Source organism: Pyrus communis, chromosome 7, assembly GCF_041283825.1.
Source record: "Pyrus communis isolate YQ-2024b chromosome 7, ASM4128382v1, whole genome shotgun sequence".
NCBI lineage: Eukaryota > Viridiplantae > Streptophyta > Magnoliopsida > Rosales > Rosaceae > Pyrus > Pyrus communis.
In genome coordinates, this window is record NC_142571.1 from 2,235,280 (window position 1) to 2,255,840 (window position 20,561).

General features: G+C 36.6%; 2 protein-coding genes across 2 annotated transcripts; both read right to left on the reverse strand.

Annotated features, from left to right (window-relative positions):
- Positions 1-58: 58 nt before the first annotated feature.
- LOC137733215 (mediator of RNA polymerase II transcription subunit 15a-like) lies at positions 59-9,394 on the reverse strand. The gene is made up of 12 exons (XM_088696498.1): positions 9,247-9,394; positions 8,104-8,190; positions 7,576-7,690; positions 7,299-7,353; positions 5,388-6,521; positions 4,514-4,584; positions 4,288-4,362; positions 2,989-4,158; positions 2,528-2,872; positions 778-978; positions 599-687; positions 59-419 (listed from the first exon to the last, which is right to left on the reverse strand). The coding sequence occupies exons 2-12, from the start codon at positions 8,166-8,168 to the stop codon at positions 212-214; spliced, it is 3,528 nt and encodes a 1,175-aa protein (XP_088552624.1). The 5' UTR covers positions 8,169-8,190; positions 9,247-9,394; the 3' UTR covers positions 59-211.
- Positions 9,395-17,462: 8,068 nt separating this feature from the next.
- Positions 17,463-20,561, reverse strand: LOC137733449 (squalene monooxygenase SE1-like). Its single transcript, XM_068472600.2, has 7 exons — positions 20,257-20,561; positions 19,381-19,670; positions 19,089-19,257; positions 18,763-18,981; positions 18,403-18,678; positions 17,926-18,204; positions 17,463-17,812 (listed from the first exon to the last, which is right to left on the reverse strand). The coding sequence occupies exons 1-7, from the start codon at positions 20,473-20,475 to the stop codon at positions 17,675-17,677; spliced, it is 1,590 nt and encodes a 529-aa protein (XP_068328701.2). The 5' UTR covers positions 20,476-20,561; the 3' UTR covers positions 17,463-17,674.

Below are 20,561 nucleotides of genomic sequence, written 5' to 3' on the forward strand. Positions count from 1 at the left end.
CACTTCCAAATGAACCTGTAAATTTCAATATAAAATATTCAAAAACAAGTTTTTACAATTTGTAAACACTAATGGATGGTCAAAGATTTATAAGGTGATATAATCCGCAACACTTAATTTACAACATCCGGAACACAAATAAATTGATTAATCTGTACAACTAGCCCAGAATCTGAACAAGCACTGTGTTTTGGACATACAAATTGATTAATCAAGAAGCACTGAGACAGTCTTCCCACTCTCCATACTTGGAACTCAAGTTTCCTCCCCCATTCTGCTGTGCATACTCGGAGATAACGGCTCGCGCACAAACGTCCCACGTCCTTGCTATCTCCCCAAGTGACAAGGGTTCCGTCAGCCTCCGGAGAGACATATTCAGCTTTGATTTTACCTTTGCTGAAAGATCTTCTAGCTCATCACTGCCAGACCAACAACGGATTAGACCAAAAGGATAAACGGAAACTAGGCGTGCTAAATTCATTCATCCAGGATACACAAAACGATTCGACCAAAAGCTTCTAGTACATTTTCAACATCCGGGATACAACTTAAGAAATGCCTAGGCGCACACAAAATGTATGCGAGAGTAATGTCTCACCTGACTTCCACTCTCAGCTTGTGTAGAAATATGGGAGAGCACAATGGATAATTTGCAGGAACAAGCAATCGTAAAGGCTGGATGGGAAACTGCATAGACATGAAAAAGCAGTCATACTGGGATAGAATCGTCACATGTATAGTTTATGAATCACATTTAGACTAGTGTGCAAGACACACCGTTTGAGGTGAAACCTGCTGTGACTTCAGATTGGGACTGATGGACACGGCAATGAAGGAGCACCGGACAATGGTTCCTTGACCACCTCTAAATTGAGCTGAGACTACTGTCGGAGGGGTATCTTCATCACTGATATCTAGTACAGTGTCTATTAGTTGGTGGTTGATCGCTGTAATTTCTTCTAACAGGGTTTGATTCACCTGCAACATTTAGTATATAATTATAACCAGAAGAGCATCTTCAAAGGAGATGTCAAATTTTGAACATAAAATTTAAATTTGACAGGCTATGTGGCATTTTAACATTTTTTTTTAAGTTTTATTGTCCACCCGATATGACAAATTAAATTATTATTTTATTATATTATAAAATAAATGATTAAATTAATAAAAACTGAATAAAAGGCACTTAATAATTATGAAATCCGAACTGTTCACCATTTCTTTTTAACAAGAGGGAACCGTTCACTTAGCTCGATTGAACAAAAGGAAAACGGGTCAATAACAACATTAATTGCAATGATGATTAAACCAATAAAAAATTAATAAAAAGCATTCATAATTAATTTTGAAGATGTTGTCAAATCTGACAACAACTCTCTTGCTGCCAATCCATGTTATCGCCGCATAGGATTTGACATTTTGGTTGGAGAACATTAGTGTGGTCTTTTTTTTACTGTTATAGCTTATGTGGACATTTTGACATCTCCTTTGGAGATGCTCTAAGGAGGCATACTCAAACCCAAAGTTTTGAGATGGGAGGTAAGATTCATATTCTTTTCTATGCTGCTTCTCTTCTGATTTATGTACCGACTAAACAAATTCAAAGCCAAGACCTACCCGGAGAACCCTACCAGGAGTCTTACTTTAAGAGATGTACAAAAGATTACCAGAATAGGATACCACAAAACAACTCAACGACAATATCAAATAACTGGAAGGGACTTGTTATTAGTATCCAAAAATCTCATTTGGTACTCCAAATTTTCTATCATTAGAAAAAAAAAAAATACACTTGTGAAGAGTGTAGAATGAGATTTTTGAAGTGTTAATAACAATTCCCAACTAGAATAGTGAAAAACAATTGACTTTCTCTGCCTAAAAATTATGAATCAATTTCTAAAAAGTTATACCAATTAATATGCTGAAAAATCCATCACGGAATTCAACTTTCCTGGCTTAAATATGGAGATAATATATTATGACAATAATGATGAGAAGTGAGAACTTGCTATATATTTAAAAAGATGACACAAAAAAAAAAAAAAAAGAAAAAAAAAGGAATCTACATCTCAGACAAATATGGATGAGAGAACGCTTGGTAGAATTTAAAGTTCAAGAACTATTACAGAACACATAATACATGAATTTTAATCTTTTTCACGGCATTGTCTAGGTTAGGCTATGGGCTACTATAATAAAACAACCCTAAAAGAAATGAGAGATATGACTACAGATTTCCTGTCACAGAAGTCAGACAGTTGTAGAAAATGAAAGAAAGAGAATAGAAGTCAAGAGTATTTGGGTCCTCGAGTAGAAGAGACCGGGAGATGACCTTGTTTTTGAATCAGATGGTGAAGGAAATAAAATGACCGAACCATAACAACCAGAAGGATCACACTGATGATAATTTTTCAGCTAAATTGATTTTCTGTCGTAAACAGTATCTCCATGACATGGTACTATTATTTAGATAAATCATATATAAGCTTTAAACAATTAAAAAGAACCTCTCAGAGCAGCATCATACCTCAATCCTTGGCCTTTTGAATAAAGATACTGCAGTTGACTCCAAGTCAAATATCTCCATATCACTTAACTTTGAACTATCACCGATACTTCCAGTTGCTGACGCAATGACATCAATTGGCACTGTACTTCTGCAGCGTTTCGTATTTTTTGTTCCAAAGGTCATACCTTGCCATGTTAAATAACTCTTCTGCAAACGAGAATTGGTCATGCCCACTAAATCCTCACCTATTGAACCTCCAGATCCTGTAAGTGTTGCTGATCCTGATATCCTATCAGTTGTACAAACAACAGAGCCAATGTCCAAAACAGAAGCACTTAGTGCCTTAGATGACATCAAGTTCACCTGAAATAGAAAAAGAAAATTACATTGCATCTTATATATCTTAATTTTGATGTTATGCAATAAATCCAACACTTTCTAAAACAATCAAAGAGAAACTTGCAACAGTTCAAACTGACCACTTTAATTAAGCGCTGAATAGGCTGCTCAGAAGCACTCAACTCATCAGACATTGTTGTAGATGTATCACAATGAATGACGTTACTGGACTCTTCAAGTAAGGGTGAAACAGATATCCCAGGAGTACCGATGGCAATGGGTGATGGGGATTTTGCTGCAATATTTACTTGTTCATCTCCAATACTTCCAGCATTTGATAGGGATGAAGTATTAGAAATAGGTCTCTCAAAATCTCCCGTGACAGATGATGAAGGCAAGGGAACCAAACAAGAAGTTTTAATAGAGCGTGAGTTTATGGGATGGAAAGTGGTTCTAGCTTCTGTTAGAGGCATCGGAAGATTTTTCTTGTCAATAGTAGAACACTGAGGAACTTGTGAGCAGGAAGAACCATAAGTTTTGGGCAAAGCAGTAGGAAATGAAGCTCCAGATTGCAACCTTACCAGCCTGCTATGCTGTTGCACAATTTGTTTTTGTTGTACTGATTGGTGCAGCATCTCATGCCTATCTTGAAGTTCTTGCTTCTGTGTCTGAGTCTGCACATCCCGCTCTTCTTTAGGTTGTTTCAGGCACATCTCTTGAAGTGTATTACAGCTTGACTCAAAAGCAGTCACGTTTGACTGTGGTCCATGCACGGGGCTATGTGACAACAAGGTCTTAACGTGTTGGAGATTGCTTCTAGGAATATTTAAGTTTCCTGAGGAAACCTGCTGCACTATGTTAAATGAGCCTATCTTTCCTGAATACTTCTCAGTCGACTGCAGGGTTGGGTGCTCATATACAGACATAGAATCGTTTTCCAAGTTCGTTGCATTGCTCCGCTGCATTGTTGTTGCAGAATCCTGTGAGTTCACTGGCTGAAATGTTGGCTTCTTTTCGTCTTGCTGTGTCTGAACTGGAGAAGTTTGAGAACAAAGTTGTACGAATTGACGCATAGAGTGCACATCAGAAGATCGTTGTCCATGCTGCTGTGAGGGACCAGAATTTCCCCTTCCACGTACACTAAGAATAGAAATAATGTACTTCTCAAATACACCCAGACTCTCCTTGTAAGAAGGTGGAATATTGCTTTTGGGAAAACTTAGATTAGAAATGATTGTATTCACCCTATTCCTCAATGAATTCAGTTTCTCAATGCTGCCTGTTTCTGTCTGTTGAGAGATAGAGTTGAGCTGGAGAAAATTAAGAGAACTTCAACAAATAATCATAGAAACTTGTCGTCCTAAAATTTTAATGTAAGAGAGCCATTGATCTGATGTTGGATACCTAAGGCAGAAAATTTGAAGTGAACGATAACTTACCTGCTGGAGCCTACACGTTATTGTACTATACATATCAGTCAGAGGTGTTAAATACTTGCTTTTTAGACTTTGAAGCTGCGAAGTAACATTTTAAAAAATTATTCAGTCACAGCTTTATTCTTTAATTAACTGCCCTACACAACAATGGGCTCATAGTAATTTTAGTTTTACTGACAAAATCAGGAAGAGAGAGAGAGAGAGAGAGAGAGAGAGAGAGAGAGATTACCATCTGGTAGGCATCCTCTTGCCAGTTCTCTGTGAGTGAAACCCTTCTTGCAGATGTACAAGTTAGTGTGCCTGTCGAACGAGTATAAAAGGATGGAGTGCAAGTCAATTGAGAGTAGATCTGACAGGATGAAAGCGGAAATAAGATGATGATTGCATGTAATTCTGCAAAGGGTTTTCAGAGAAACATCCGTACAGAATCAAAATAAAAAGATACCCCAAGAAGTGAGCCTTTCTTTGTACAAAATTAACAATTGAGGGAAAATTTCCAAATCCACAGGATTGCAGAAAATGACAATGAGTTTAAATTAAAAGAGCGAGCTTATAACATCGTTACTGCAGATATTTACATTTCCTAGAAGCCAGCTAATGTAGTTGGGCAGATTTTGTAGTTTGTTAATAGAGCATTCAAAAGCTTCGTAATAATATTGCACATACAAATACATAATCACATGAAAATATATTATTGCGCCACTAAAAGATGTGAGAATCCAGAAAAACTGCAAGAGAAATTAAGCAAGCAGGGCTCATACTGAAGAGAAGGCCACGTCAATCAGTAGATAACAAAACCAACAAAATGATAAGAAAATAGGTAGTCAGAACATATATTTTCAGGACAGATACCCAAATGTTACTACAAAGTTAGAACTAATTTTAACAACAAACTACATAACTTCATGAGCTAATTTTGATTATTAGGTTGATCAGAACTAGCCTGTCCTAGTTAGAAGTTTTCCACACTTCTGGAATAAGATCATAGAAATTAGCAACTCAATAATTTATCAACAATGAATCTAGGGCGGTATTTCTACTTATTTTCTTATTTAATAAATCAACTTTTTCTGCTGATACATAATTCGGTTTCACAGTTTTACCTGATGTTTGATATGTTTGCTGCTGATCTTCTGCTGATGGATTTGGCAGTTGTTCCATCTTCTGTGGCTGTGTTTGTGAGTTCAGTCGTCTCTCAAGAGAATCTGCTTGTGATTCTTGATCTTGATTTGGCAGCAGAACTGAAGCTTTCTGTTGCGTTTGCCCCTCCATTTTAACCTTGAATAGGCGCATGCCTGAGCTGGCACACTGTGTTTCAAGCAGCTGTGAGCTTTGTGGCAGTACATACATATTGTTTCTTTCACTCAATTGCTCATGATGTGCACTTGAATGATTTATTTTCTGTACCTGAAACTGCTGTTGTACAGTATTCTGTTGGCATGGTAACCTGGGCTGTTGCTGGTGCAAGTTAGGGCAGCCATTTGGTTGCCCATCTAAGTGGCTCTGTTGCATATTAGTAGCAGTCAACTTTCTCCCTAATAAATGTGCTTGCTTTTGTGATTGCATTAATGGGTTCTGTGAACTTGATGACACATTTTGATGATTATCCAGAGCCACTTGTGAATGGTTTGTTTGCCTAAAGGCTATCTGTGACTGAGTCTTATTCCCCGGCTGTGTTGTCTTATCGAAATAAGACATCTGATCCTGCCAAATATCAGAAAGTGGAGCAACGCGCGTCTCCGAAGGGCACATGACAGGAGTTTGCAACATAGATTGTTGAGAGGTCTGTTGCTGGGTAGGGTTTAAGAGTTTCGGTTGGTAGTGGTGCTGCGGCTGTAGTTGCTTCTGGGTTATATACGATGGTGAGATATTTTCCTGCTTACAAAGATGAGGATTTAGCTGCTCAGGGTTCTGCTGGGAAACGATCTGGGGTGAATTTTGTCTCCCTTGCTTCTGTCTCAAATTATTGACAGAAATATTAAAAGGTTGGCCACTCCCTGATAAATTTCCTACTGACCTTTGTGAATTACCAAACACACTCTGCAAATTGGAATTTTCACTAGCATTGTTTGGCACAGCAACGTGAGGCGAAATACTGACAGTGGGCCGTGCAGATGCTAAACTAGCAACGACTCCACCAGATGCAGTGTTATCTTGAACATTAGGCAATGAATGTTGTTCATGTGCTTGGGACAGAGTTGTGGCTTGAACAGAAATCGATTGGCCTTGCTTACCACCTTGGAGATGAATATCATACGATGTAATTATAAAATAATGATAAAAAAAAGATTAATTAATTCAAATTTTGAAGAATACAAGAAATATATGTAGGAGATCCTGAACTGGAATCCTAGTAATTACAACTTCCCATTGGAAGTTCAACTCCTGATGTTAGGCATTATAATGGTTGGTTGAAGTACACATGCGACACAAGTATTAGAATACAAAATAATCCTTGTCCCTTGTCGGAGCAAAAGCTTCTGAGAATATAGTGATCAACAAATTCATCACTATTCAAAATGTAAATATTCTTCCGTCACTACTGAAAAAATAGTATCACTTGGGAAAGCAAATGACGTGAAGATACACACACACACACACACACACACCAGAGAGAGAGAGAGAGAGAGAGAGAGATTTGATATCTCAAGCTTCCAGTGTAAGCATATTCATAGAAAAGTTTCTCGTAGCCACCAAAGATATAAAAAACAGTTCTCAGATTTTCCCTACAAAAACCACAAATGATCTTCCGTTTTATGATTTAAAAAAATATTGATTATGTAGCCAGGGAAGATGATATCATGTGCACCCAACAAAGATATAGCTAACATTACACTACATGTTAACACCGTTCCAGATTTAAGGAAAAAAAAATATATAACCGACTTTTGTTTTCTTCTTTAAAATGAAGGCAAGCATACATAATGCACATAAACAGTCTATTTTAGAAGCAAAACTTCAAACAATCTGATATTGCTAAACTCAATAATTTAGTTTTCAAAATAATGGCATACCTGGATTCAAGTTTTTTGACTCCAACCTCGATTTGATCCGCATTATATAGTCTTGCTAAATTAAACAAGAAATGTTTATTTCAGGCTGATAAAAAAATATTTACTCAACTATTCTTTCTAATCAGCATATATAAAAAAAAGCGTCAGTGAACTGCAAAGATTTATCTTCTAGGTTTATTTCCAAATTAAACATAGGTTGTTAGGTTCGAGAGGGGAAATTCTGAAAATAACAGAAAATATAAGCTTGAGAAGAAAGGCATCTCATAACTTAAGTTACCTGGTCTCTGGCAACCATATAAACCTTTTCCTCGAAATTTACAGCTATCCTCTTGTAATCAGACATATGTTTCTCGTGCTCAGAAAATGGAAAACGCTTCATTAAGCTACTTATACTGCATGATAAATTGTTCTGGAGTCAGAATGTATTGGCCATGCCAACCAATAAAATTACAAAATTAATTTTATTCGTAAACTAATCAGAACCTGCTTAGTAAAATAACAGTATCATAATACATATTTAGTCTATCAGATTCTCATAACTTGGCTTAAAAATTTCATATCTAGTTCAGAAGATATATTAAATATTTCCCTTCCAGGCTTGTCAATTGGTCATCCTGAAGCTCACCCAAGTTCAGCCATCATAAAGCTTATCACCTCTAAATTGAATTTTCGGGTACTTAAACAAGTTTTAAAGTACTAATCCAAAAATCTAATGATAAGACAGAATCAAAGTAATAAAAAAAGGAAAAACCCTTACAGGGGAATTCAAATGATGCTTTGATATGAATAATGCAATTCAACTTACATCTTGTTCACAACTTTTTCTCGAGACTCTGCAGGAAATTTAGTTCTCCAATTGACTGGATCCATATTGTGGTCAGCTTGAGCGCGCCTTTAATATTGAGAATCCATAAACAACAGAGATTTTGTAAGGTTTAAAGCTATGTAAAGTACTTCACAAGCAATTACATTCAAAAGAAAAAATGGCATGTACAGAAATGCAAACATTGAGGAGAGCTATATAAGCTTTCATAAAACACCCTCCCAAATGACAACCTACTTGTTATTTATCGTACAATATATACATGCATTTTTCTCTGTTAAACACTTCTATCAGTTTCAGGTAAATAAAGCCACATACAAAGCATATCCATACAAGGCATCTCCAATGACTAGATTTATATAAAATCACTTGCACTGCACTTAATCAAATGATACTATAAAAAAACCACGCTTATTAAAGACAAGTGCCAAGTCTATCTCCCTGTACAATGGGAGACCAAAACTTAAAATCATTTATAAAAAATATTGAGATATGGCTTACATGATCCTATCCTATGTTTATGTTTTATGTGATGTTACTTTTGTTCAAGACTACATCATTTTAGGATTGCATTAGATTATTTTATGGTTAGCGGGTAACTTTCTAAGAGCGAGCCTTGGCGCAATGGAAAAGTTCGTGGAAACAACCTTTTTGCAAAGCATAGATGGAGAACCACCACTAAACCTCCAAAAAGGTAGCTTACAATTCCAAAATGCATTTCACCCTGTTTTGAGTTTCACTATTTTTTTTTTCTTCTTTGTCATCTAAGCATTTTGCCTAAAAGTATATTAACTTCAGAGATTTCTCCCAATTCCGGGATGACATTGCAAGAAAAACCTTCAACAAAAACAGCCCCCACCCCAAAACAAATGAATTTAACTAAACCAGTAGCGGCATTAACTCGAACAGAAACATAGTATCTCCAATAAAATCTCAAAAACAAGTGCAGTAAAAATCCCAAAAAAAAAAAAACACCAAATTTAACCAATCCAATACATAAATTTAACATACACATAACCAATTCACAAAATCATCACCCAGTAAACCCCAGAAAACGCAGGCACCCAAATAAAAAGTTCAAAAAATTAAAAACCAGAATTAAAAATCTACAGAAGGATTTTATACCTATTTTGTGTCTTCACAAAAAGCGCCGGCGAGAGTATCGGTTGAGAAATCGGAGATTGACACAATCGGAAAAAGGGTTTTGCGGAGGACTCGCGGCTGAGGAAGGGGCGACTGATCGACTGCGTGCTCAAAAGACCCTTTCCTTTCCCGCCGCGTGTAGTTTAGTGCATGAGAGTGTGTATATATTATACAGTGTAACCGTGCGTAGGTAGGTATGCTTGACAAGCAAGGAATTTGTATTCGTGTGGACTTGCCACAGGTCTAAGTCATTAGATATAAAATCCCCGCCAAAGCGTGGATACCGTTCAAGTTGGCAAGTTGGGTCACACATTGGATTTTGTTACTATTTTGTTATTTTTTTTAGTACATTGCACATGTTCAAACAACGTTTCACATCTTTTTTTGTGAGATGTTGTTTTGTGTTTTCTAAGAACGTTACACGTCGTTTCTATCACATATTTCACATTTTGTACAAACGTTATGTGTCTGTTTTATCGATTTTCATTGCACATATCCAAAGAACGTTAACTTAGTCTGTCATGTTTTCATATAGATGATTTTTAAATGGCTCGTAATGGTAAGAACATCTATGGTGTAGATATACATATTTTTGAAATTGGGTACATTGCGCATCTCTTAAGAATGTTACGCAATTGTAATGTTAGATTTTATTAGGCATCTACTAGGAGCATTACAACCACTCGGTCAAATTTGTTTAACGCAATATTCTAAACTATTCTTAATTAAAGAAAAGAGGTTTCAAACTCGAGCACAATCCAACACATTGTCTTAGCCAAATGACCTAACCAATATATAAGTCACTTTGTCATTTTAAATATTTCTGATTTTTAAATTTTAGGGGCTCATTTTTGTTATCCTTCGTATTACTTATCAATACTCAAATGTTTCTTTCAACTAATACTCATATTTAAAAATAGACTTTGATATTCACCAAGTGGAGAAATTTTACAACCCTGGTGATTAGAGTATTCATCTTCAACCCACTGCGTCTCCTATTCAAATCTTCTCATTTCCCTTTGTGTACATGATATTCAACAAGTAGAGAGATTCTGTTGAAAAGTCTAGTGGGTATTGAATGCCCACATAGAAACTGTAGACATTGGGTGGATTTTCAATGCCCATAAAATTAATCTTGACTTGGGAGATAAAGGAAGTTATATTGTCAAAGATGTGTGCTTGGAGTTGCTCTATAAATAGAGCACTCCGTATGCTTTCAATATTGAGCAGAAAAAGAAAGAGAGGAAGAGGAGAGGAGAGAATACATAGAGTTATCTTTGTACTCCTATTATTCCAAATTATAATGAAAGCATCACTGCTGCCCGAGGACGTACTCCAGTCACACTGACTGTAGAGGAACCTCGTAAATTTTGTGTCTTATTTTATTTATTCCACTGCACACACACCGTCGATTTTACAACACGTTATCAGCACGAAAAGCTCTCATGTCAGTGGAAAACACAACGCCATAAATCCGGTGAAGCACTATCCACCTCTCACCTCCGTCATCTAAAATCTCACAGAATAAAAGGTATGTCCATTTTTCGTCTCTCCCACTGCGCCAGAAGCGCCCCACCGAATTCCGATGAGAATTGAAATTTACGACCTGAAGTCGTCACGAGATGAGAAAACTCGTACTTGACAACTGGTTTCCAGAGATCCAGAAGAATCTCATCAGACTTGGAAACCCAGATCACGTTGTTTTCGACGGATCTTGAGAACTCCTATGAATACTTGGTTGTTTGAGATGGTGATGGCAAGAATGAATCCACACAGGCCTCCCTCTCTTGTGCCTCCGTCAACCACACTGTCATTTATGTCTCTGTAAGGAGGTTCTTGCTTAACGATGCCATGTTCCCTGGATCATGCAAGAACAACGCCAGTCTCTGAATTGAATTTGGGCAACCTCCATAACTACCCAGCTGGCCTTGTGTTTCGAGACTGGCAGAGACAGAGAAGAAAAAAATAATAGAAAATGGGGATTGATGGAATGACAAGGCACATGTGAAGAAAAAAAAAAGGATGTTGACTGCAACCTAAGAAAAATATATAAAAAGGATTTGAATGGTGCATGACACCATTTGGTCAACATAATATAAATGGTTTCTGTTGGTGCATGGCACCATGCTACAGAAATAAGAAAAGTAACAATAATAAGGTTTGAATAAGTGCTGACAAAAAGAAAGAAAAATAATAAAAGGCGGTATGATACTTCTTGTTATTTATGTGAATTGGTGTTGGTTTAAAACCCTTTCACAAGTTCTATTTACTTTAAAGTAATTTATTTATCATGGACGGTTTTACCGCCTACCGCTTTAAGTTTTGATTTATGTGAATGGTGCTGAATTAAAGCCCTTGTCACAAGCTTTATTTACTTAAATGCAATTTATTCATTATGGCTGGAATTACCGCCTATTGCTTTAATTTATTTATTGTACTTCTTTTTGTTACGATGAGTACATACTGGACCCGAAGTTCCTTAATCAGATCAGAACCTGCAGTTTCTTGATCCTCATCAAATAAAAATGATTGGACCTGAAGTTCCATCAAACAAAAGATCGGGCATGAAGTCCCTTGATCCTCAAGATCAGGACATGAAGTTCCTTGATAAGTACCTTAAGTTTGAAGTGCCGCAGTGCCTCAACTTAATTGCAATAAAAGCTATAAGAGTCTCAATCTACAGACTATTAAATAAGGACCAAAAGTTCCTTATGTCCATACTAAAAAAATGGTTTAGCAGAAACATTTATTAAGCGGATGAAATTGATTACCCGCGATCTGCTCATGAAAACAAAATTGCCAGTTTTTACATGGGTACATGCTATTTTGCATGATGCATTATTGATTTGGTTGAGTCTTGTTGACAACCATCAATACTTCTCAGTACAACTCGTGTTTGGGAACCAGCCAAACATTGTACATTTACGAGTTTTTGGTTGTGTTATCTATGTGCCTATTGCACTGCCACAACATACTGAAATGAAGCATCATTGCGGATTAGGCATTGATGTTGAACATCATCTATCATTCAATATTTAAAACCCTTGACTGGGGATATATTTACCGCGTGGTTTGCGGACTGTTATTTTGATAAGATAATTTTCCCGCCATTAGGGGGAGAAAATAACTTCGTTTCAGAAGAACGATGAACAAATATCATTCTAGAAGAATGATGAGAAAAAAAAAACCGTTCCAGAAAAACGAAGAGAATTTGTCTTATTTTGATTCATGAAGCAATCAATATACAAACGAAGTGAGAATAATTGAATGATGCAACGATATGCAAATCAAATGCTAGATGCATTTAATGATGAAACGAAAGTAATAAAATCACATATACTTGCTGCAAATGTGCCTATAAGAATTAATGTCCATGTTGGACAAAATAATATGGCAGCAAATGATTTATCTGTTACATGCCTGAAGCGTGGCAGATTCTCAGACTCAAAAGGTTCAGTCCTTCGAAAGAAGAAGAATATGGCACTACTGAACTATTGCATAACTGTCACATGTCAGACGCATAACAGTTGCCGCAAGGATACTTGTCCCGAAAAGGTCAATCCGCGGACATGGGAATATTGATGTCTTATGCATGAAGCATGATAGATGTATAAGTTCCAATGACTCAACTCTCGGAAGTGGAAATTAAAATCCAAGCTCTATAACGCTCAAGAGGAGGTTATGATCCGCATTCTCTAAATTATGACTATCCTGGAAGAGATAGTGTAATGCCCTTGAAGAGGCAATGGATATCCCAAAAGAAATGAAAAGCTTTTATGCATGCGCATGCACATGAGAATATGGGATCAAAGATTGATGATAACCGATGGTAATTTTGGTTTTTACAAGTAGCTACTAAATTCATCAATGAGCTGTGGTGATATTGAGTCCCATTCTTTTTCCATCAACAAAATTATGGGCCAAAAATGGAGAAATGCAATTCCATTATAATTTTGTAAGAACGTGGAAAAATAGACCTATATACTTGGATACAATACAAATAGCCAAAAGATGTTGAACCTAGAAGGTTACATATGGGCATTTGTAATACCATGAAATACATCCACATGATATGACACAAGATTAGAAACGAGTTCGTATAAATGGAGAATTATATACGAAGGGTTATGAGTCGCCCACGTCATATGTCCATAAGTAAATCCCTCAAATATACATGGAAGCGAATTGCTCTGTATAAATTCTAAAGGAAAATGTGTCATGAAGTGTAGAAAATCCATGAAGGATTCAAATTGCTTGAAGTAAGCCCCGGAAGGGTAAAACATAAAATATGTACTCAATATCAATGGATGATATAAATTGCCTTAGTGAGTATTTTCGTTATGGTATTGTTGCACCATACTAAAATCTCTTGCAAGAGTTGATGATATTAAATTGGGACTCTTGAAGAGTCAAGAAAGATTATAAAGTGTTGAGAGAAATATTATCTCGAACTGCAAAATCGAACAATATGCGAACACGAATCTTATCCATGATGTTTATGATATTAAAGAATCATATGGATTGAAGATCAAAAGTTGAATACTCAAATGATTTAGACACTAAGAATGATCATTTATCTTCGCAAGGGTAAAGATAAATTGATATTTGGTCCAGAAGTACCATATTTTAGTGAAATATATGCTTTATTGTATTTAACACAATACACTAAATGAAATAAAGCTTATATATTAATATCTCCGAGAAATTACATACACATGAGTTAAAACAAACAAATAGGAGGGAACCTTCACAAAAGTTGCTCATGTGAAGCCTCAGTACTCGGAAGTACCCTAGAAGGGGAAGACACCAGAAGTTGATTATTTGGAGTCTCAATACTTGGTGGAACTCCAGACAGCTGAGACAATGGATGTCTTTGGAATAAAGACTCGAACCCCCGATTGTCATTTTGAGTCCGACTTTCAGATTCTAGTAGCTGGTTGAGCTTTCTTTTCATGCTCGTAGAGTAATTATTTGCAAGCATGTGTAACACTCTATTCTCATGCTTGAGCCCTCTAATATCTTGTTTAAGACTTGCAACCTCAGCTATTAATGATTCAACTTGGTGAGTTCGAGCAAGTAAGCGCTGGCCCATATTGGATACAGAGCCCGCACATTGAACATTGAAAGCCAATGAGTCTTGAACAGCTGCCTCATCAGACCGGTTTGAAAGGATTCTGTTATCCTTTGGAGTGAGAAGATTCCTGGCTACCACTGTAGCGGTTATGTTATTCTTCATCACAGAGTCCCCAACCGTAAGAGGACCATTAGAAGATGAGAAGGACGGGCGCCATATGTTATCCTGACGCTGCTCGTCTGTATCAATCTTGAGACTCAAATCTAAGCAAATGTTAGATGGGCAAGCCATTTTCAGAAATGATGAAGAAAATCAGATAAAATCTCAGAAGTGCAAGAAAGGGAAATTTCTGCAGGCAACAATTTTCTGAGTGTTATTGAACAAAATTGATATCTCTATAAAAGGAGGGGCAACATGACCACTTATTCAAAAATCGAAAGGACACCGATTTTCGAATTTCAAAAGCTAGATTTCCCTGCACGACGTCTGTCAACATTTCTCAGACGTAATCTCAGCTCTTGGATATCACGTGCAACTTTGTCAAAGATCTCTGATAAAGTTGAAAACGCGTGAATCTTACTGTTCTAATTACACCACAGTTGCTGACAAGAGTAAAGGTACAACACTACTACCTGCTATTGGGAAATCCATATATATGTCAACCTCTGTCCTTCATGGCAAGGCAGAACTGAAAAATATCTAACTCTTCCTCATCTCCGAGAATGCATCTTTCACAAAGTATCTCGAAATACTCAGTTTTCTTCCTCTCTGAGAATACCTCTACAAACAAGTCACACCAGAGTAAGAGTATCTCATATCATCAGGAACGAGAGCAAGAGTATCTCATATCATGCAATCTCCCTGTCCTTTCCTTTGTCCTTGTTCTTACCTGCCAAGACAAGGACAGAGAAATCAATATGTCGGAACCTCCACTCAAACTTTCGTTGCCACCAAGAAGTGATGGTCCATTCAAATGCAAGGTTTGCATTCCACTCCTGTATCAGAGGACAAATACTACAAGAGAAGATGCCAAACCTGCATAAGGAAAATACCACTTCTGCAAAGGGAGCAAGTAAGGCAAGTGAAAATGATACATTGAAGCATGTGGAGACAACCACAACAAACACATGTTAGTTCATCCCCGACAAAGCCTAAGATCACTTGTCACATGAAGCTCCTCATGATACAATTTCATTCAAGATCAAGTCTAGACGGCCTTTGAAGAAATCACAAGTCCAATTCAAGATCAAGTGTCCACCATCCTTGAATCAAATTCAGCTCCAGATAAAATAGGTAAATTCAGACCTTTGGAGGAAGTCTAGCAGAAGGCCCTCTAACCCAGTTCAAGAACAAGTCTGTGGAAAGTTAACAACAAGTGAAACACCTCATTCGGCAACTATCACCGCTAAAAGACTAAAGCAGCAGGATCAATGATCAGCCTAAATAATTTGAAATCAGGGGGAGATACTCATCAAGGGGGAGCATCCAAAAATAGATCAAGATCTTAACGAGGCAACTCATGTTGATATGTGGGCATCCAAGGGGGAGTGTTGAAAAGTTTAGTGGGTATTGAATGCCCACATAGAAACTGCAGACATTGGGTGGATTTTCAATGCCCATAAAATTAATCTTGACTTGGGAGATAAAGGAAGTTAAATTGTCAAAGATGTGTGCTTGGAGTTGCTCTATAAATAGAGCACTCCGTATGCTTTCAATATTGAGCAGAAAAAGAAAGAGAGGAAGAGGAGATGAGAGAATACATAGAGTTATCTTTGTACTCCTATTATTCCAAATTATAATGAAAGCATCACTGCTGCCCGATAACGTACTCCAGTCACACTGACTGTAGAGGAACCTCGTAAATTTTGTGTCTTATTTTATTTATTCCACTGCACACACACCGTCGATTTTACAACAGATTCTACATTATTCTTTTTAAAAAAATTGTATAGTACCTTTTATTTTAATAAAGTTATATCATAATTATTGAAGTTTTTATTTTATTTTATTTTATTTTTTATCCAATGTTACATAATAATTGTGAGGCTATCAAATGATATCGGTATTGCACTACCAACTTAGATTATTACATCTTAAACTGTTAGAAGTAATCTAAAGAAGTTAGGTTAAAAAGACATTCTGATGTTTTATTCTAATCGACAACGAATTGAGTGATTTAAATGACAAAGACATATCTTGCCTAAGTTAATATAGCTTAAGGCATTTCAAGAGGCCAGTTTAGCCTCAGCTTGCACCCAGGACTCCTCAAGGGACCAATTTATGATAGAACTGGTACTCAATAAAAACTGTTACCTAACACTTCTTAACCTCTATCCGCTTTTACCATTAGAACAACAGAAAATTTAAATGCAAGATTGCTTAAATAGTGTCACTTTGGGGGCTAGATTTCGTCTTTAGTCCATGACTCTTGCCCTTACCATTAGACATGCTCTAATAGACCGCACACCCATAGATTGGGATGAACACCAAATGATGGAGTAATTAATTAATTAGATTAAAAGTTTTTTTTTTTGACAAACAATATTATTTACATTAAGATGTGAGAAAGTGAGTTAAATCTCATAATGATCTGGTAATATTGTGGTTTAAATTTGAATGGAGATAGAAATTAATTGAAAAGAATCAGTTAATTAAATTGACGTTTATACGTTTATATTGGGCCTTAAATAGTTTTCAGCTTAGCCTAATACAAAGGGCACTCATTGGGCTTGATTTAAGTTAGAAAATGACTTTAGAATATACAAAGGTGGCCCAAGAGACCCACTAACCCATTTTGTCAAATTTTAACATGTGATACATCAACAATTTAGATCTTTGATCTTAAAGGGAATCTAGTTTATTCTCATGGTTTTTGCTTCCACCATATCTAGCTTTACATGTTGATTTAATTGCTAGATCTTGTCATACATGTTAGATTATATGTTAAATTTTGAAGTCCCAAGCATGAATTTCCCTATGAACATTTTTTTTACAGTATAAGCACAAGTTATTATTAGTGGACATCAAGGAAAACAAATACAAGTATTTTAATTATAATATGAATAAACGACACGGTGGAACACAACCACTTAAGTTGAAACTTGAAAGAGTTGAAGACTTCACGTGTAGAACCAATTAAGTCAAACATTTAAAAAAATATGTGTAGGTTAACTACGAACTGCAAGAGTTTGATACAAGTTTCTTGCAGAACAACAAATGCTAAAAAGAATTGAGAAACATAATTGCTCGGCTTTCTTTCCTAATTTCAGCTATGATCCTAACCTTGTTTGCGAGGGTAAATGCTAATATGATACGAGTATTTTGTTTGGTTTTTTCTTAACATTTAAGCTTCGTTCTTGTTTCGATTCTTCTGTGAACAGGAGGAGCTCTGTAATATGATGGCATTATTGCAGGAAAGAACATCTGTCTAACTCCTTCGTCTTTAATTATCGGGAATATGATTCCTGATGCACTCTGAAAATTGAAAACCAAAAGATTAGTTAGCGATTCATGCTTGTATTGTTTGTAATATGACTTATATAACGAGCTTGCAGATGAGAAAGTACTGGGAAAATGAGTAAACATACCACGATCAATCTAGCCCCTAACCACATCCGTTTCGGTTTAGGGAATGGAATCATTAAGCGGCTGACTCCATAGACAGCCACAACAAAGAAATGGAGAAACAGGCTGATTGGACGAGGGTTAAGACCGGAGAGTAGAGATATTGGTCCTTTTGAACAGATGCCGCCAAGGCTCAAGTAGTCGAAACATGCTTCACGCATTTCCTGTCTTGCGAGGTCAGGCGATGCACAAAACACCTTGTAAAGGGCACCGGCCAATGTGTTTATAGTAGATGACACAGGCTGCAATGAAAATTAACTAATTTCATCACACACATTTCCACATGCATGATAATATGCTCTCACCAAGATAGATATATATATATATCCGACTTGTTATGTTGTTAAATTGTGAATTAGTGCTTGACGTAACAATATAACATGTCAGACTATCTAATAAGAGAAAATTTTAATTTACATATAGGAAATGCGGCAATATACCTTACGGAGCGTGTAAAATGATTCGAGATAATCACACAAAGCAGGTGCATCGTTGAAGTCACTTAGGGGTCTCAAAAGATCCCTTAGAAGAACAATGTCGGAAAGAGCCACAGTCATTCCTCCTCCAGTTAAAGGATGTCTTATGTTGAAAGCATCCCCCAATAAAATTGCGCCAGGGGTGGGCTGAGGAGCAGCCGGCATGCTTTTGTTTTGCATTGTTCTGATAATTCCTTTATCAACCGCTGCTAGAAAAGCCTTTAAGAGCTGATGGGGAACCTGAAGCAAATTCCTCAGATTAGTCCCTTTCGATCGAAATGAATGGCATTGAAATTTAATAAAGTCAAGCAAAATAATAGATACCTGAGGAGCCACCATGGTTTTCAAATACTGAGCCATTTCACCGTTAGCTACTGATGGTACTTTTGTGCCGGGTACATCTACCAAACAACGAACCTCGGTGCTACTAATAGGATAAAACAAGATGGGTGAAGGGTCTCCCAAAATCACATGTCCATGGTTTGCATGAGGAAGCTCACAGTTCTCCAAGATCAAACCGACAAAGCAGGATGGATTTTCAATCTGCAGTATTTAGACAAGTTAGTCTTGTTGGTCTATAATAGCAAACACTTCAATGCTAAAATATAAAAGAAATGTTCGAATTCTGAAGACTGAAATCAATGAATTACATTGGGAGTAGAGATAGAGCGGCGCAAATTTGAAAAGCAGCCATCGCATACTATTGTTAGCGGAGCATATGTTCTCATCTCCTCTCCGGCCTTGTTCTTGTACATCACTCCTCTGATAGTGCCATTTTCTTCAATTAGTGTTGTCACTGTTCCTTGTTCCATTTTCACACTGCAAAGAAAACATTCTCAGACATTATAAGAGGTACAAAACAAATTACATCAAAACAATGACAGCCAAGAAATCATGATGATCTGCTCATCATACTCAGAAGGAAAATGGGAATTTACGTACTTTGAAAGAGTTGCAGCCCTTTCGCGCATTCGTTGGATGAAACGTCCATTGTGGAAACTTCTCCCGGCGATATCTGAACTATATGTTTCTAAGGGATATGACAGTTTTGTGTCATTGCCATTTTTGTAAAGGGCATAACCAAACACTTTTTGAGCATCAATGGACTCATTAGCACAATCTTCAAGACCCAATTCAATCAACTTGAGATAGCCTCCAGGCTGCAATAGTTCACCAACAATTCTGTCTGGCTCGTTCAAGTCTCTTTCGATCACATGTACACGCCGTCCTTCCTATATTTAACAAGAACCAAAACTCACGATTAACTCAAAAGGCTACATAATTACAACTTTAATTAAGCTCCGCTAGGACAAGAAGATCCGAATGCTTAATTAGCCAAACGAATGACAGTTACAAACTGCCAAAAACCAAAGTTTACTAATATACTGTTTGGACTGCACTATTGCAATTAGCACCCCATATTAGAGCCAACTCATAAAGATAAAAACAAAGAAATTGGCTTTGATAACTTCATTTATTGACTGAATCCTCCATTGTACGGTTTATATAAATGCTACAAATGTTAGTGAGAAACATTTAAAAAGCACGTTTAGGGTAATATTAAGGTCCATTCTTGTTTTCCCTGGTTAAAAACGATGTTTCAAGCATTTTTAACTATGAAATCGGGTTTTGATTAAGAAAAAAATGAATCAATAAGAAATAAAAAGTCAAAAAATAACTAGAGTTGAAAAACTATAATGCTAATAACGATTGACGATGATTACGATTTCTATTGAACATTCATTCATCTTAAAAAAATAAGAAATATAAACTAGAGAATGTAGATTATGAAGATAAAGAGAGAAAAATGATGATCACCTTCCCAAGAGTGTAAGCAAGCGCAGCACCAGCAACTCCGGCACCAACAATGACAACATCAGTATTTTTCTCAATCTCCGTCGCCGAAAAAACACCAGTTTCAGAAACATTCGCGACGTCTTCCTTCTTCTTTTCGCTGTAGGTGGTGTTTATGATGAGGAAGAAAACAGAACTCAACAATGAAACCAGGACACCAGCAAGAACATACTCATAAACCATAATTTAATTAATTAATCTTTACGATTTAGTGTTTTTGTTTGTCTAGAATTTGGTTGTGAAGGTGAAGTGCTTGATGCTTATGATGG

What these genes read in the sequence shown, in the direction of transcription:
- LOC137733215 (XM_088696498.1), bottom strand. Translation starts at nt 8,168, where the DNA reads ATGGATCCAGTCAATTGGAGAACTAAATTTCCTGCAGAGTCTCGAGAA. An exon ending in GTCAAAAAACTTGAATCCAG is followed by an intron (nt 6,522 to 7,298) that starts GTATGCCATTAT and finishes TTCATCTCCAAG; the next exon opens with GTGGTAAGCAAGGCCAATCG. An exon ending in AAGCTGAGAGTGGAAGTCAG is followed by an intron (nt 420 to 598) that starts GTGAGACATTAC and finishes TTGGTCTGGCAG; the next exon opens with TGATGAGCTAGAAGATCTTT.
- LOC137733449 (XM_068472600.2), bottom strand. Translation starts at nt 20,475, where the DNA reads ATGGTTTATGAGTATGTTCTTGCTGGTGTCCTGGTTTCATTGTTGAGT. An exon ending in TTGCTTACACTCTTGGGAAG is followed by an intron (nt 19,671 to 20,256) that starts GTGATCATCATT and finishes TGTTAAATATAG; the next exon opens with GAAGGACGGCGTGTACATGT. An exon ending in CATTTTACACGCTCCGTAAG is followed by an intron (nt 18,205 to 18,402) that starts GTATATTGCCGC and finishes TTTTCATTGCAG; the next exon opens with CCTGTGTCATCTACTATAAA.